The 13,370-nt window shown below is 46.1% G+C and overlaps 1 protein-coding gene across 1 annotated transcript in view; it reads right to left on the bottom strand.

Annotated features, from left to right (window-relative positions):
- caly (calcyon neuron-specific vesicular protein) overlaps positions 1-3,250 on the bottom strand; it is a 22,979-nt gene extending 19,729 nt beyond the window's left edge. Inside the window, exons 1-2 of the mRNA XM_063194635.1 lie at positions 3,190-3,250; positions 2,586-2,737 (exon numbers count right to left, since the gene is read on the bottom strand). Of these exons, the coding sequence (XP_063050705.1) occupies positions 2,586-2,714 (129 nt within the window). The 5' untranslated portion in view covers positions 2,715-2,737; positions 3,190-3,250. The remainder of the gene's footprint in view (positions 1-2,585; positions 2,738-3,189) is intronic.
- Between the last annotated feature and the right edge of the window lie 10,120 nt (positions 3,251-13,370).

Here is a 13,370-nt window from a genome sequence, read left to right as displayed (position 1 = left end):
ATACAGAGGAAAACCTTTTTTGTTGTCATTACGTCAGAATACACTGTGTGCGTTAGCATTTCGGTTCTCCTAAAAACGCATCTGACCAAAGGAGATGTGCAATATGTCTTTTAAAAAATGTGCACAAGTACGTACAGAGAGAGAGAGAGAGAGAGAGAGACGGAGAGGGAGAGATTTAAACCCATTGTAACCAGAGATGTGTTTGTGTTTAAGAGCCTGGCTTTGTTTGTGTTCATAAGCACTGTTGTCGTTCTGCCTCCTGCCTCCTGAACGTACGGTGTATCATTTCAATTTCTGCACATTTCACAAGGCACCCCACACGGTGCACACACATTTACACCGACAGAGACCAACAGAAATACACAGACACAAACAAATGACAACACAAAATCCCACATACACACACACACACACACACACACACACACACACACACACACACACACACACACACACACACACACACACACACACACACCGCTTGTAATTTGTGACAAAGGCGTGAGATAGTCCCTGGATGCAAAAACATGTGAAATTGCAGACGCCTGCTGCACTGATCTTTACACTGTGATAATGAAAAAGATTGTGTGTGAAAATGTGACTATGGATATGAAGATATCCTGTTGTGTGTGTGTGTGTGTGTGTGTGTGTGTGTGTGTGTGTGTGTGTGTGTGTGTGTGTGCGCGCGTGTGTGTTTGTGTGTGCTTGTAAATGTGTGGATATGAGCATATCCTGTTGTGACTGTGTGCATGCGTGTGTGTGTGTGTGTGTGTGTGTGTGTGTGTGTGTGTGTGTGTGTGTGTGTGTGTGTGTGTGTGTGTGCGAGTGTGTGTGTGTGTAAATGTGTGGAAATGACCGTATCCTGTTGTGACTGTGTGTGTGTGTGTGAGAGAGAGTACTTGTCTTTTCAGTGTCTGCGATGATAGTGATATGGTAGGCCTACATCTCTCATAGTTCCACGTCCACTTCTGCGCCCCCTCATTTGTTTACAGTGTGTGCTTGCATGTTTGCATGCATTTGTTCCTTTGTGCATATGTAGGCTACATTCACCTTACTTAGGGACACATAGCAGGTGAAACGAGCGAGGCGAAGAGAGGTGAAATTCTGTGTTCCATTCTGACAGCTCAACCGTCATCAGGTCGTTGCGGCGAATCAAATGGAATGAAACAGTTAGGTTCTTGATTTGCTTGGCCGCCGCCAGGCGAAATTCACTCCTCACATGTAGAATATTAAACTTGGTGGAATAATTTCGCTTCACTTCGCTCCTGTTCGCTGGCCTTCGCCTACCCTCATAGGAATGAATGGCGACGTTCGCTTCACTTGGCCAAGGTCGAGTCTATGTGTCCCTACCGTCAGCCAGCCAGACAGATAGAAACTAGAGATGCACAGGATCCAAGATCCGGTTCCGGATCCGACAGGATAATAGGGTTTTTCACAGGATCCGGATCCGACAGGATAATAGGGTTTTTCACAGGATCTGGATCCGGCAGGATCTTAAGCAGTGGATCCGGTATCCGGCAGTTACCTAAAAATCAGGATCTGGTGCATCTCTAGCCTAGGTTTTTCAGTCAGTCTTTCACAACCCATATTGCTGCATGGAGTGAAAAAACTTTGGAAGCGGCCAGTGCAGCCAGTGTGGCAGTTAGCCAATGAGTCTAAAAAATAGTTTGAGCCAACGTAATAAAAAGGGGCCACGTGTGTGAGTAGGCTATGTGTTTCAACCCTTTCGTAGGATCCGGTATCCGGTTCAGGATCCGGCAAGATCTTAAGCAGTGGATCCTGTATCCGGAAGGATCCTAAAAATCACGATCCGGTGCATGTCTAATAGAAACCAAGACCACCAGACAGATAGATAGAAGCTGAGAGCAAGAGAGAAGTGAGAGAGATCAAGAGAGAAGGGAAGGAGAGGCAAAAAGAGGGTTGTAGAAAGAGAGAGAGAGAGAGAGAGAGAGAGAGAGCAAGAGAGAAGAGAGTGAGATCAAGAGAGCGAGAGCAAGAGAGAAGGGAAGGAGAGGAGAGGCAAAATGAGGGGTGTAGAAAAGAGAGAGATCAAGAGAGAAGGGAAGGAGAGGCAACAAGAGGGGTGTAGAAAAGAGAGCGATGGTGAGAGAGGAGACATAGAGAGACACAGGAGAGTGACAGACCAAGAGAGAGGTGAGGAAAAGAGGGCAATAGGTGAGGAAAGAAGGAGAAAAAGGGAAGAAAATGAAAAGAGAGAGACAGAGAGAGAGAGAGACAGAGAGAGAGTGAGAGAGAGAGAGAGAGAGAGAGAGAGAGTGAGAGAGAGAGAGAGAGAGAGAGAGAGAGACTAGAAAAGGGGCCACATGCATTACATTACATTTCATTTAGTTGACGCTTTTTATTCAGAGCGACTTACATTTTACTATTTTTCAGGGTATTGGTTACAGTCCCTGGAGCAAAGTGGGGTTAGGTGCCTTGCTCAAGGGCACTTCAGCCATGGAGGCAGGTGTAGGGAGAGGTCAGGTGGGATTTGAACCTACAAACCCCAGATTGAAAGACCAACTCCCTAACAGTTAGGCCACGGCTGCCCCCACCCACATGCATGAAATAGAGAGAGCCCTGACCTTGTCTGGGAAGGGCTGCTGCAGTTGGTTGACCTCCAGGGGCGTGATGAGGGGGATGTTGTCAAAGCCGTCCTCCAGCGAGGCCTGCCTCTCCACCTTCTCACACAGGTTACTGCCCAACTTCACCATGACTGGAGATGAGATAGATACACCTATGATACACAGAGAGAGAGAGAGAGAGAGAGAGAGAGAGAGAGAGAGAGAGAGAGAGAGAGAGAGAGATAGAGAGAGAGAGATTAGAGAGATACACCTACAACACAAACAGACACAAGGGTGGGGGGGCTCCAGCCACGCCTGCCTCTCCACCCTCTCACACAGGGTACTGCCCAACTTCACCATGACGATGAGGAGATTAGAGAGATAGATAGATACACCTACAACACAAACAGACTGTCTGACTGTGCAGTCAAATTGCTAGCTGAATGTCAACAAATGCGTGAGAAGCCCACCGCAACCAAAGCTGCCCCCCCCCTGCACACACACACACACCGACAAATTAGTGACAAGAAAAAACACTTGGCTAAATATCATTTAAATATCGTTATCGAGGTATTGCATGCTGTTATCGAGTATCACATTTTTTTCTGATATCGTGCAGTCCTACTTCACATGCCATGTTGACATATCCATCCACCATCAGGCAGGTAGCTGATCGTCAGCAAGATCAAGAGACAGACAGACAGAGTGCGTTACAATAAGCGCATACGACTTTGTTGCGAGCGTCGACGTTGCGCAAGGCACGTCAGCGAGAACTTGTTGTCACGATGTGGGTGTTATTAAATACAGCGTATTTGCAGTCGGCCACAAATATGAACGAGACGATGAGCTCGCACCGGTTTGCTCTACACGTGTGAGGAGTGGGGGGACAGGCAGTGAGGAGGAGCTGAAGTGGGGACCTGCGCAAACTTGTGTAGAGGTGTGAGACAAGACCCATATACACACGTGAGTGAGTTGTTGACCAACCAGTTCATGGGCGCTTGACCTCGGAGGCAGTCCGCCGACGAGCGTTGAAGGGGATAAGCAACTGCAGAGGTTGCAAGATCTGACTGCAGCCGCATTCATCCCGCGATAGTTTTACACCATGTGACATGTCACCTCGTCAACGCAACGTCGACGAAATTTCGAAGTTTGACAGGAAATCTAACCGTCATGCAGCATTTTCCATCCAGGGTGCATTGCTGTCTAAATGCGCATGCATGCGTTGACACATATCGAATGCACCTAATGTGCTTGTACCTGTACCGTGCCTCCACTTGTGCTTGTTTCCTTGCCCCACCTCCTGGCCCCTCCTCCGCGCAGAAAACGATAAAGCTGTCAGCCTAGCCACAACAACTTTTGAGGGACTGTTTTTCATTCACCATCCCAATTGCAATTGAGAAAAAGAGTTTACAATTGAGCTTTTGCAAGATATTGAAATATAATGCTGTTGTCAGTGATGTCATCATGATATATTACTTCCTGGTACGAGGAAACAAGCACGAGTGGAGGAAGAAAGGTTGCATATTGGAACGCACCCACAGACAGACAAGCAGACAGAATTTCAAGAGCTCCAATCAACCAAAATCAAGCCATGATAGAAAGGCAGTACACTGACGCAAATTCATACACACACACGCACAAGCAGATCACCGTTGGCTATGTACCCCACACAATTAAAGAAAACACGGAAAATAATTGCACAAAAGGGCCAAATGCAAATGCAAACGCAAACAATTGTATTGAAAAAAAAAAAAAGCAGAAAATAGGCCTAGTAAAAATCGGAGTGATATTCAAATGTTTTGGGTCTTGCCCATCATCAGTGTTCCCCTGACACACAATCAAGAAAGAGCAAACTGTGAAATAGGTCTATAATCATATGCATATACAGTACACACACACACACACACACACACACACACACACGGTCGAGAAACATTCAAACAGGATATTTGCACTGAATATTTCTGACTCAAACTAACAGGAAAACATCTGTTGTTGATGATGTTCCTTTAACAGCAGCAACAAGCAGACATCTTGAGACCAGGGTTGCCAGATGAGGCTGATTATTTCCAGCCCAAAAAATGCTCAAAACCCGCCTAGAAGCACAAAATCCCGCTCAATTTTAACTGAATTATATTAATTTCTATGGCCACAAATATTAGCCCATTTTTCCCCCGCAGACAGCCATACTAAGCAGCCCAATTGGGCGGGAAACCGCCCAAACTGGCAACACATCTTGAGAGTAGCGGGAGCTTTCCGCTTTTCTTTCAGCAACAACATCAGCATCTATTCAAATACTGCACGGGTGACGACATCAGCATCTATTCAAATACTGTACGGGTGACGAGCAACATCAGCATCTATTCAAATACTGTACGGGTGACGAGCATCAGCATCTATTCAAATACTGCACGGGTGACGACATCAGCATCTATTCAAATACTGTACGGGTGACGAGCAACATCAGCATCTATTCAAATACTGTACGGGTGACGAGCATATGACGTTTACAGGAAGTTATATAAAATAACTCATACAACTGTCTCTGTGTGTGTGTGTGTGTGTGTGTGTGTGTGTGTGTGTGTGTGTGTGTGTGTGTGTGTGTGTGTGTCTATGAGCACTTGTTTACTAAGCAGTCTGTCCTTGTGTGTGGGTGGTGGTAGTGGTGGGGGGGGGGGTGTTATTGTAGTGGTTCCCTGGTGTATGTATAATTATGTGCGTGGGCTGAAGTGTGTGTGTGTGTGTGTGTGTGTGTGTGTGTGTGTAAGTGTGCGTGTGTGTGTGTGTGTGTGTGTGTGTGTGTGTGTGTGTGTGTGTGTGTGTGTGTGTGTGTGTGTGTGTGTGTGTGTGGAGAGAGAGTGAACAGATGTAGGGGCATGTATAATACATCTTTTTGCAGTGTGATGAACAGAAGAAATTCCCTCTGCTCTGCTCTGCTCTGTCCAGAACGTTTTGCGGCGTGTGTGTGGGCGTTTCATCACCGTGTGTGTCTACTGTCTGTTGATAGGTGCAGGGCGGGATTAAACGCACAGGCTAGATATGGCTGCAGCCTAGGGGCCCCCACCTGCGAGGGCCACCTGACTGGCCAAAAGTGAAAAATTGGAGAATTGTGACAAGATGCAATATTGACAAATGTATCTGTCATGTTGAGTGCAGTTGGTAGATATGTTATCTTTAATTCCTAGCTTGTAATAATGAAACTGTCTATGTAAATTTGTCCCAAAATTTGCCCTCCGAGGGCCCCACAACAACATGTAGCCTAGGGGCCCCAGGCCATCATAATCCGGCCCTGGATAGGTGTGCTGCTTGGTGAAGCTTAACATCATGTGTGTGTGTGTGTGTGTGTGTGTGTGTGTGTGTGTGTGTGTGTGTGTGTGTGTGTGTGTGCGTGCGCTCGCGCGCCCGTGTGTGTGTGTGTGCGTGCGCTCGCGCGCCCGTGTGTGTGTGTGTGTGTGTGTGTTTATGCATGTATAGAAAAAATTGTATTACTAACCAAAGGCAGTCAGAAATTGTATGATTCCAAAGATTTTACAATGAGACAGTGATTTTTGACATAGGACCCTATTTCCTAGTGAAGTGTTGTGTAAGCAGAGGTGGAACGTAACTAAGTATTTGTACTTCGTTACTGTACTTAAGTATTTTTTTCTGGAATTTGTACTTACTTGAGTAAAAATAAAAATGCAGACTTTTACTTTTACTCAATACATTTTTTTGACAATTACTTGTACTTTCTACTCCTTACATTTCTAGAAGAGGACTTAGTTACTAGTTACATTTATCCTAGGTTTTCCTGTTGTGTTTCGTGGATATTTGAGTAGCCTCAGCTGCAGGCAGGGAGGCGGGACCAAGCCCCTCTTTCAAACTGACACCCAGACAGAAAAGATACTTTAAAAAACATTAACAGGACTCCATAGTCATGTTTAAATAGAACCGAAAACCGTTGCAGAAACTTTTTCCTATTGGATCAAGTAGGCAGACATACTTGTACTTTTGTACTCAGAAAGTACATTTAAAAGTTAGCACTTATGACTTTTACTTAAGTACATTTTTGGTGTACAACTTTTACTTTCAATTGAGTATTTTTTTCGCAGGGTACTTCTACTTTTACTTAAGTACACAACCTCTGTACTTCTTCCACCTCTGTGTATAAGCTTACGCGTAGAGACACTCATGTTGATATTCCAAGCAGTCCTTGTACTGTAATTCCAGAGGTTTCTGGTCTGGACTAGTAGTATAAGTGAACGGCTTTAGAGAAACCTGGTGAAATTAAGATACTTAGCGACTTACAGTTATTATTTTTCATGGTATTGGTTACAGTCCCTGGAGCAATGTGGGGTTAGGTGCCTTGCTGAAGGGCACTTCAGCCATGGATGGGAGATGTAGGGAGAGGTCAGGGGGGATTTGAACCGGCAATCCCTAGACTGAAAGACCAACTCTCTAACCACTAGGCCCCAGAGCATACATGAGTGCAATTATTGACAAAACATGGATCGGTTTAGGAGCACGGTTTTTCTGGCTTTGGCGAGAAAAGGGGGGGGGGGCTGGTCTAGAAGCTAGAAGAATAGATGTCAGCTTCTAATATCTAACTTTAACACCCTTGCCAGAGCTGGACTGGTAATCTGGTACACAGGACATTTTCCCGGTGGGCTGACAGACCATGGGGGCCGCTGCTGCTGTGTTGTTATTTACTTGTTTGTTTACTTGGGACCAGCCCTCAGTTTAGTTGGTGTGGTCTATTGGTCTTCAATACAGACAGTGGACTGAGCCAATCATAATATTGTTTAAATAAAAAAAAGGGGGGGGGGGGAGTAATTGTCTCCTCTCCTCAATTTAGATGGGCTGGCCCATACTATACAGTGGACTGAGCCAATCATAATATTATTTACACAAAAACAGTGTGTGTGTGTGTGTGTGTGTGTGTGTGTGTGTGTGTGTGTATGTGTGTGTGTGTGTGTGTGTGTGTGTGTATGTGTGTGTGTGTGTGGGGGGGGGGTGTTAGTCTGTGTGAGGAGCTGGTCTATGCCTCAAATGCCCGGGCTGCTTGTCGAACCCAGTGCAGCCCTGATGTAGCCTGATTATCATCGACTTTCAAATCTCTTCAAGACTTGGTCTGACCAAGACCATAACAATTAACTTAACATTTCCCAAACAACATTTCCCAAATGGCCTTCCTTGGTTTGCTAATGATTGTTTGCTTTCCAACAAAGTGGGAGGAGTTCCCGTATATGCGGGAACCCAGAAAGTACTTGCATTGACTCCTGACCTGACTGGTAGCAACGCTGAAGCTGTTGCGTCACTAGGAGGGCATGGCCTGGCTAGCCCTGATGTGCTGTAGGCCCACACCTCACCCACCAACCAACCGGCCCGGGGCCTACCATCATCATCATCGGTCGCCCGCCCACCCACCCGTGTGGTGTGCACTGCCTGCCTGCCTGCCTGCCTGCTTGTCTGCATCTGAAGATGGGTGCTGGGTGCTGCTGGGCAACAACAGGCGTGGGTGTGATTAGTCATTGAGCTAATTGGCAATGCAAAGCGATTTTAGGCAACAGGCCAACATTGCTCTACAGACTGTTGCAAACTCAGGAGATAAACAATGGTGGAAAGGGGAGAGAGAAAGAGAGAGAGAGAGAGAGAGAGAGAGAGAGAGAGAGAGAGAGAGAGAGAGAGAGAGAGAGAGAAGAATGCAGAAGAACATATGAACAATTAAAAAGAAATGAACAATTAAAAAGATAACGGGGATAATTTAATGGTGGTATTTTTTCACGATGAGGTGGAAATTGCATGCGGTCCTGCGTTGAGTCATTATTTTATAATCACAAATGAGAGCGCAATCCAAGCCATTAAAAGATAAAACAGCTGACTGATTAGGCCTAGTCCTCTAATATTGCCCCCTGCTCTGGTCGAAACAGTTTCCTTTAGGCGCAAAGGGCTACCAGCAAATCGTCTTCAACTACTAAAGCATAGCGGCTCCATACAATAACTGCGTTTTTGTTGCGGTGGGTGATGGATGCAGGTGAGGTGACGGAACAACACGGTTAAGAAACGGCGCTCATAGCTTTCCCGGGGCTACAACTAACCCCTCGCTGTTCACCTGACTGTCCGTTTCCATTCACATCAACATCAATACAATAAACGACGACGCCACAGTCCTGCTCGCCGTACCATAATATGCGCGCTGCTGTGCCTTTCGAAAGCCACTGTATCTAGCATAATTAATTTGAGTCGTAACATATTGATGTCAGTAGCCTAAATTAAACCATGCAGAGGTTTATTTACCCTCATTCGTCGCAATGACACTGTCTCTGACTAGTACAAAAAACACAATCCTTTTTTTCCTGCCCACCTTTTCTGGGATTGTGGCAAATATAACATGTACCCTATAGGATAGGAAATGTCTAGGCAGCCTAAATTTATTGCGCATTTTCACAAGACGAACACAATTTCCCTCAATGTGACATATCTTCATTCACGGAAAAATCGGGAAAGCAAAAAAAAAAAAAAAAAAAAAGCCCCCCTCTTTCGACCCAGCTGTTGTGCCTGACATCGCGTCTCATTAAGGGACAGAGCTAGTCAGTCATTAAACGGATGACCAGTTTGGGACGACAAAAGACGCTGAATTAGCCGCTCGCAGCCCTTCGTACACCACCTAAATTGAAAATAGGTGTAGGCCCAAGTTATATTTGAAATGGAGAGGTACGTACCTGATTAAAAAAAATCCAGTCGACGATTCTCGCAGCGGTGCGTAATACTGTGGATGCTGCGTTAGGGGAGGATAAGCAAGAACAGCGCGAGCGAGGACTGGTGGTTACCGTGGAGATGACGGCTTCAGAGCTCGAGTCTGCATGCGCCAGCGTGTCAGCAGCAGTCGCAGCAGCAGCAGCAACCCCTTGGAAACGGTGTCGCCCCAATATGATGTCAATTGCGCAACAAATGTTGCGGGGTGGGGAGGTTGATGTGAAAATTAATTAATTGTGTTTTCCCGCTTTTGGATTAATGAATTGTTTCCCCAAAGGAAAAGAATGAATCAGCTATAGGCTACTAAACAAACAAGGCGAGTTCAGCCACCACATCATATAATCTTGTAATGTCTTGGGGTTTTACAATGTTTGCTCGAAATTTTACAAAAAAACTGACTTGTTTGGACACATTGATTAAATATTTATGCTTCAAATTAATTATGTTCTCACTACGAATTATGACGTTAGAGTAATAGCCTACTGCAACTCGTTGCCTAGTACAACAACAACAACAAAACAATTATATAGGCCTAATTATTATAATTATTATCATTCAAAATATTAATTTTGAAAATGCAGTTTCTTTCATTGTTCTGGATACAACCCATCTAACTGTATGCAATTAATTCTAGTTTGAGGAACTCTTCAACAACACAAATCCTATTTCACAGTAGTTCACTAATGTAATGCATCAGGATATTTTAAATTTGGGAGAAACAGAAATGGCTCTAAAGCTAGCTTACTTTTTGGTGCTGTTAGTCCATCAATCTGTGAAGGATTACTGTTGTCCCATGTGAAGCTCACAGCAAGAAATATATTGTGAATGAAGTTTTGTGCATTCATCAATTACAACACTTACAGTACATACGTGTGTGTCTGTGTGTGTGCGTGTGCGTGCGTGTGTGCGTGCGTGCGTAGGTGTGTGTGTGTGTGTGTGTGTGTGTGTGTGTGTGTGTGTGTGTGTGTGTGTGTTGTGCATTAAGACAGTTGACATAGGTCAATTCGGTGTCTCAGAACAACAGATGAATAGAATTGTAGCCTACTCAAAGGCAGATTTCAAAACAGATAAAACATCCTGCGAGCACCACAGTGGAAGACATAAACATTTTCTCAAAACCAAATGGAAAAGGAGTGAGTCATGTGTGCATGCCCCGTACTGTAGATAAAATGATAAACACACAAATTCATACACACACACACACACACACACACACACACACACACACACACACACACACACACACACACACACACACACACACACACACACACACACACATCTAACAGAAATGTAAACATAAAAGGGGAGCTTCTCTGCATTTTGCTAGCGTGTGTGCACGTGTGTGTGTGTGTGTGCATGCGCGTGCGTGCTTGCTTCCGTGTGTGTGTGTGTGTGTGTGCGTGTTTCCATGTGTGTGTGTGTGTGTGTGTGTTTGTGCGTGTTTCCATGTGTGTGTGTGTGTGTGTGTGTGTTTTGTCTGTGTGTGTGTGTGTGTGTGTTGCCATGTGTGTGTGTGTTTTGTCTGTGTGTGTGTGCGTGTTTCCGTGTGTGTGTGTGTGTGTGTGTGTGTGTGTGTGTGTTTTGTCTGTGTATGTGTGTGTGTGTGTGTTTTTTCTGCGTGTGTACATGCCACAGAAAACTCCTCAGACTGCTGCCATGGCTAAAACCACAAAAATGCACCATCTTACCCAGCCTTGCTATATACACTACCCCCCCCCCCCCCACACACACACACACACACACACCACATTCTCTCTCTCTCTCTCTCTCTCTCTCTCTCTCTCTCTCTCTCTCTCTCTCTCTCTCTCTCTCTCTCTCTCTCTCTCTCTCTCTGTCACACACATGCACCCACACTCGCACAGTCACACGCACACACACACACACACACACACACACACACACACACACACACACACACACACACACACACACAAAATCACACACACACACACACACACACACACTCACACACACACACACACACACACACACACACACACACACACACACACACACACACACACACACACACACACACACACACATTACCATTACCTAAAGTCCACATCTCCCTACACCCCTGTTCTATTCTCCTCCAACTCAGTGTTTATTAATTTGACCTTTCGCTTGGTGGCGTCAGCCTCCTCCAAGCCAATGCAGACAAGGCAAGGCAGACCCTAGCCTGGGCGAATAGCCGACTGTTGACTCCGTCAATCAGTCTGGCAAAAGTCATAAGGAATCCGTCTCCGTGGTCGATGGGAGATGGTCTGGTCTTACAATATCATTTAAATTAATTGAAGTTACAAACTCAAATTAAAACCCATATTGTGCTTTATTAGCATGCCTGTTACGTTATAGCGTCGCAAAAGCATACAAATAACAAACGAAAGTGTGAATATAGTCACCTTAACCAATCAGTAACGGAACTCGCGGGTGAGTTCTACGTCACCACTCTCAACTGTTTGCTGATTGGCGAAACACTGAGAGAACCGAGCTCGAGGCTTTTGCCAGACGATGTGCGGAGCCAAAATCTTTGGGTGGAGTCCATGGATGGCGTTGCCAGGCTAGGCAGACCCAGGCCTACAGTAGGTCCTGGGTTAGAGTCACGGGTGGGTATTGGCAAGGGGTTCATGATTCGATGCGCATCACGATACACATGCCACGATGCGATTCTATTACGATGCATTGCTATATGTACTTCATTGATTTTCTTTTTTCACCTTTGCCAACATTATACAATAAAAATATAAATTAAAAACTATGATAGTTGATACGTAGAATAGGCTGCAAAAGGCTAATAAGAAAGTTTCAAAATAATAATGATGATGATTTGAAGCTTGGAAGCACTATCACATCATATCATGTGGTTGTTTTCTGGACTAAAGGGTAACAGAACTTTGAAAGGACACATCACGATACTGTGCATATATACCTTGCATTGCGATTCAGTATCGTGACTGCATATGACGATTAATCACGATTCCATATTCAATATCGTCAGCCCTAGTTAGAGTTGGGGTTTGCTCTGCAGTGTTTTTAAGAGGAGGGGGGGCTGTCATTGGGAGGATGAGCGTGGTTAGAGAGTTGGCATTGGGGGTGCGTGACGGTGGTAGCGGTGGCGGGCCCTGGTGGAGAGGTTGCATGAGCGGGCAGAAAGGAGAGGGAAGAGCTTTCTATTGACATGACATGAGAGATGGTCACTAAAGAAGACACCATCATGTCCTTAAGAGGTAGAGGAGATTTGAGATGGGAAGGTGGAGGAGGTTTGAGATGAGGAGGTGGAGGAGGTTTGAGATGGGGAGGTGGAGTAGAGGAGGTTTGAGATGTGGAGGGAGAGGAGGAGGAGGTTTGAGATGGGGAGGTGGAGGAGGTTTGAGATGGGGAGGGAGGTGGAGGAGGTTTGAGATGGGGAGGGAGGTGGAGGAGGTTTGAGATGGGGAGGTGGAGGAGGAGGAGATTTGAGATGGGAAGGTGGAGGAGGTTTGAGATGGGAAGGTGGAGGAGATGGAGGAGATTTGAGATGGGGAGAGGAGGAGATTTGAGATGAGGAGGTGGAGGAGGTTTGAGATGGGGAGGGAGGTGGAGGAGGTTTGAGATGGGGAGGTGGAGGAGGAGGTTTGAGATGGGGAGGGAGGTGGAGGAGGTTTGAGATGGGGAGGGAGAGGAGGAGGAGGTTTGAGATGGGGAGGTGGAGGAGGTTTGAGATGGGGAGGGAGGTAGAGGAGGAGGTTTAAGATGGGGAGGTGTAGAGGAGGTTTGAGATGTGGAGGTGGAGGAGGTTTAAGATGGGGAGGTGGAGGAGGTTTGAGATGGGGAGGTGGAGGAGGTTTGAGATGGGGAGGGAGGTGGAGGAGGTTTGAGATGGGGAGGTGGAGGAGGAGGTTTGAGATGGGGAGGGAGGGGAGGAGGAGGTTTGAGATGGGGAGGTGGAGGAGGTGGAGGAGATTTGAGATGGGGAGGTGGAGGAGGTTTGAGATGGGGAGGGAGTAGAGGTTTGAGATGAGGAGGTGGAGGAGGACGTTTGAGAGGGGGAGGTAGAGGAGGAGGTTTGAGATGGGGAGCAGGAGG

This window comes from Engraulis encrasicolus, chromosome 1 (genome assembly GCF_034702125.1).
Source record: "Engraulis encrasicolus isolate BLACKSEA-1 chromosome 1, IST_EnEncr_1.0, whole genome shotgun sequence".
Taxonomy (NCBI): domain Eukaryota; kingdom Metazoa; phylum Chordata; class Actinopteri; order Clupeiformes; family Engraulidae; genus Engraulis; species Engraulis encrasicolus.
Note: the sequence above shows the minus strand (reverse complement) of the source record. Positions and strands in the feature narration are given on the sequence as shown.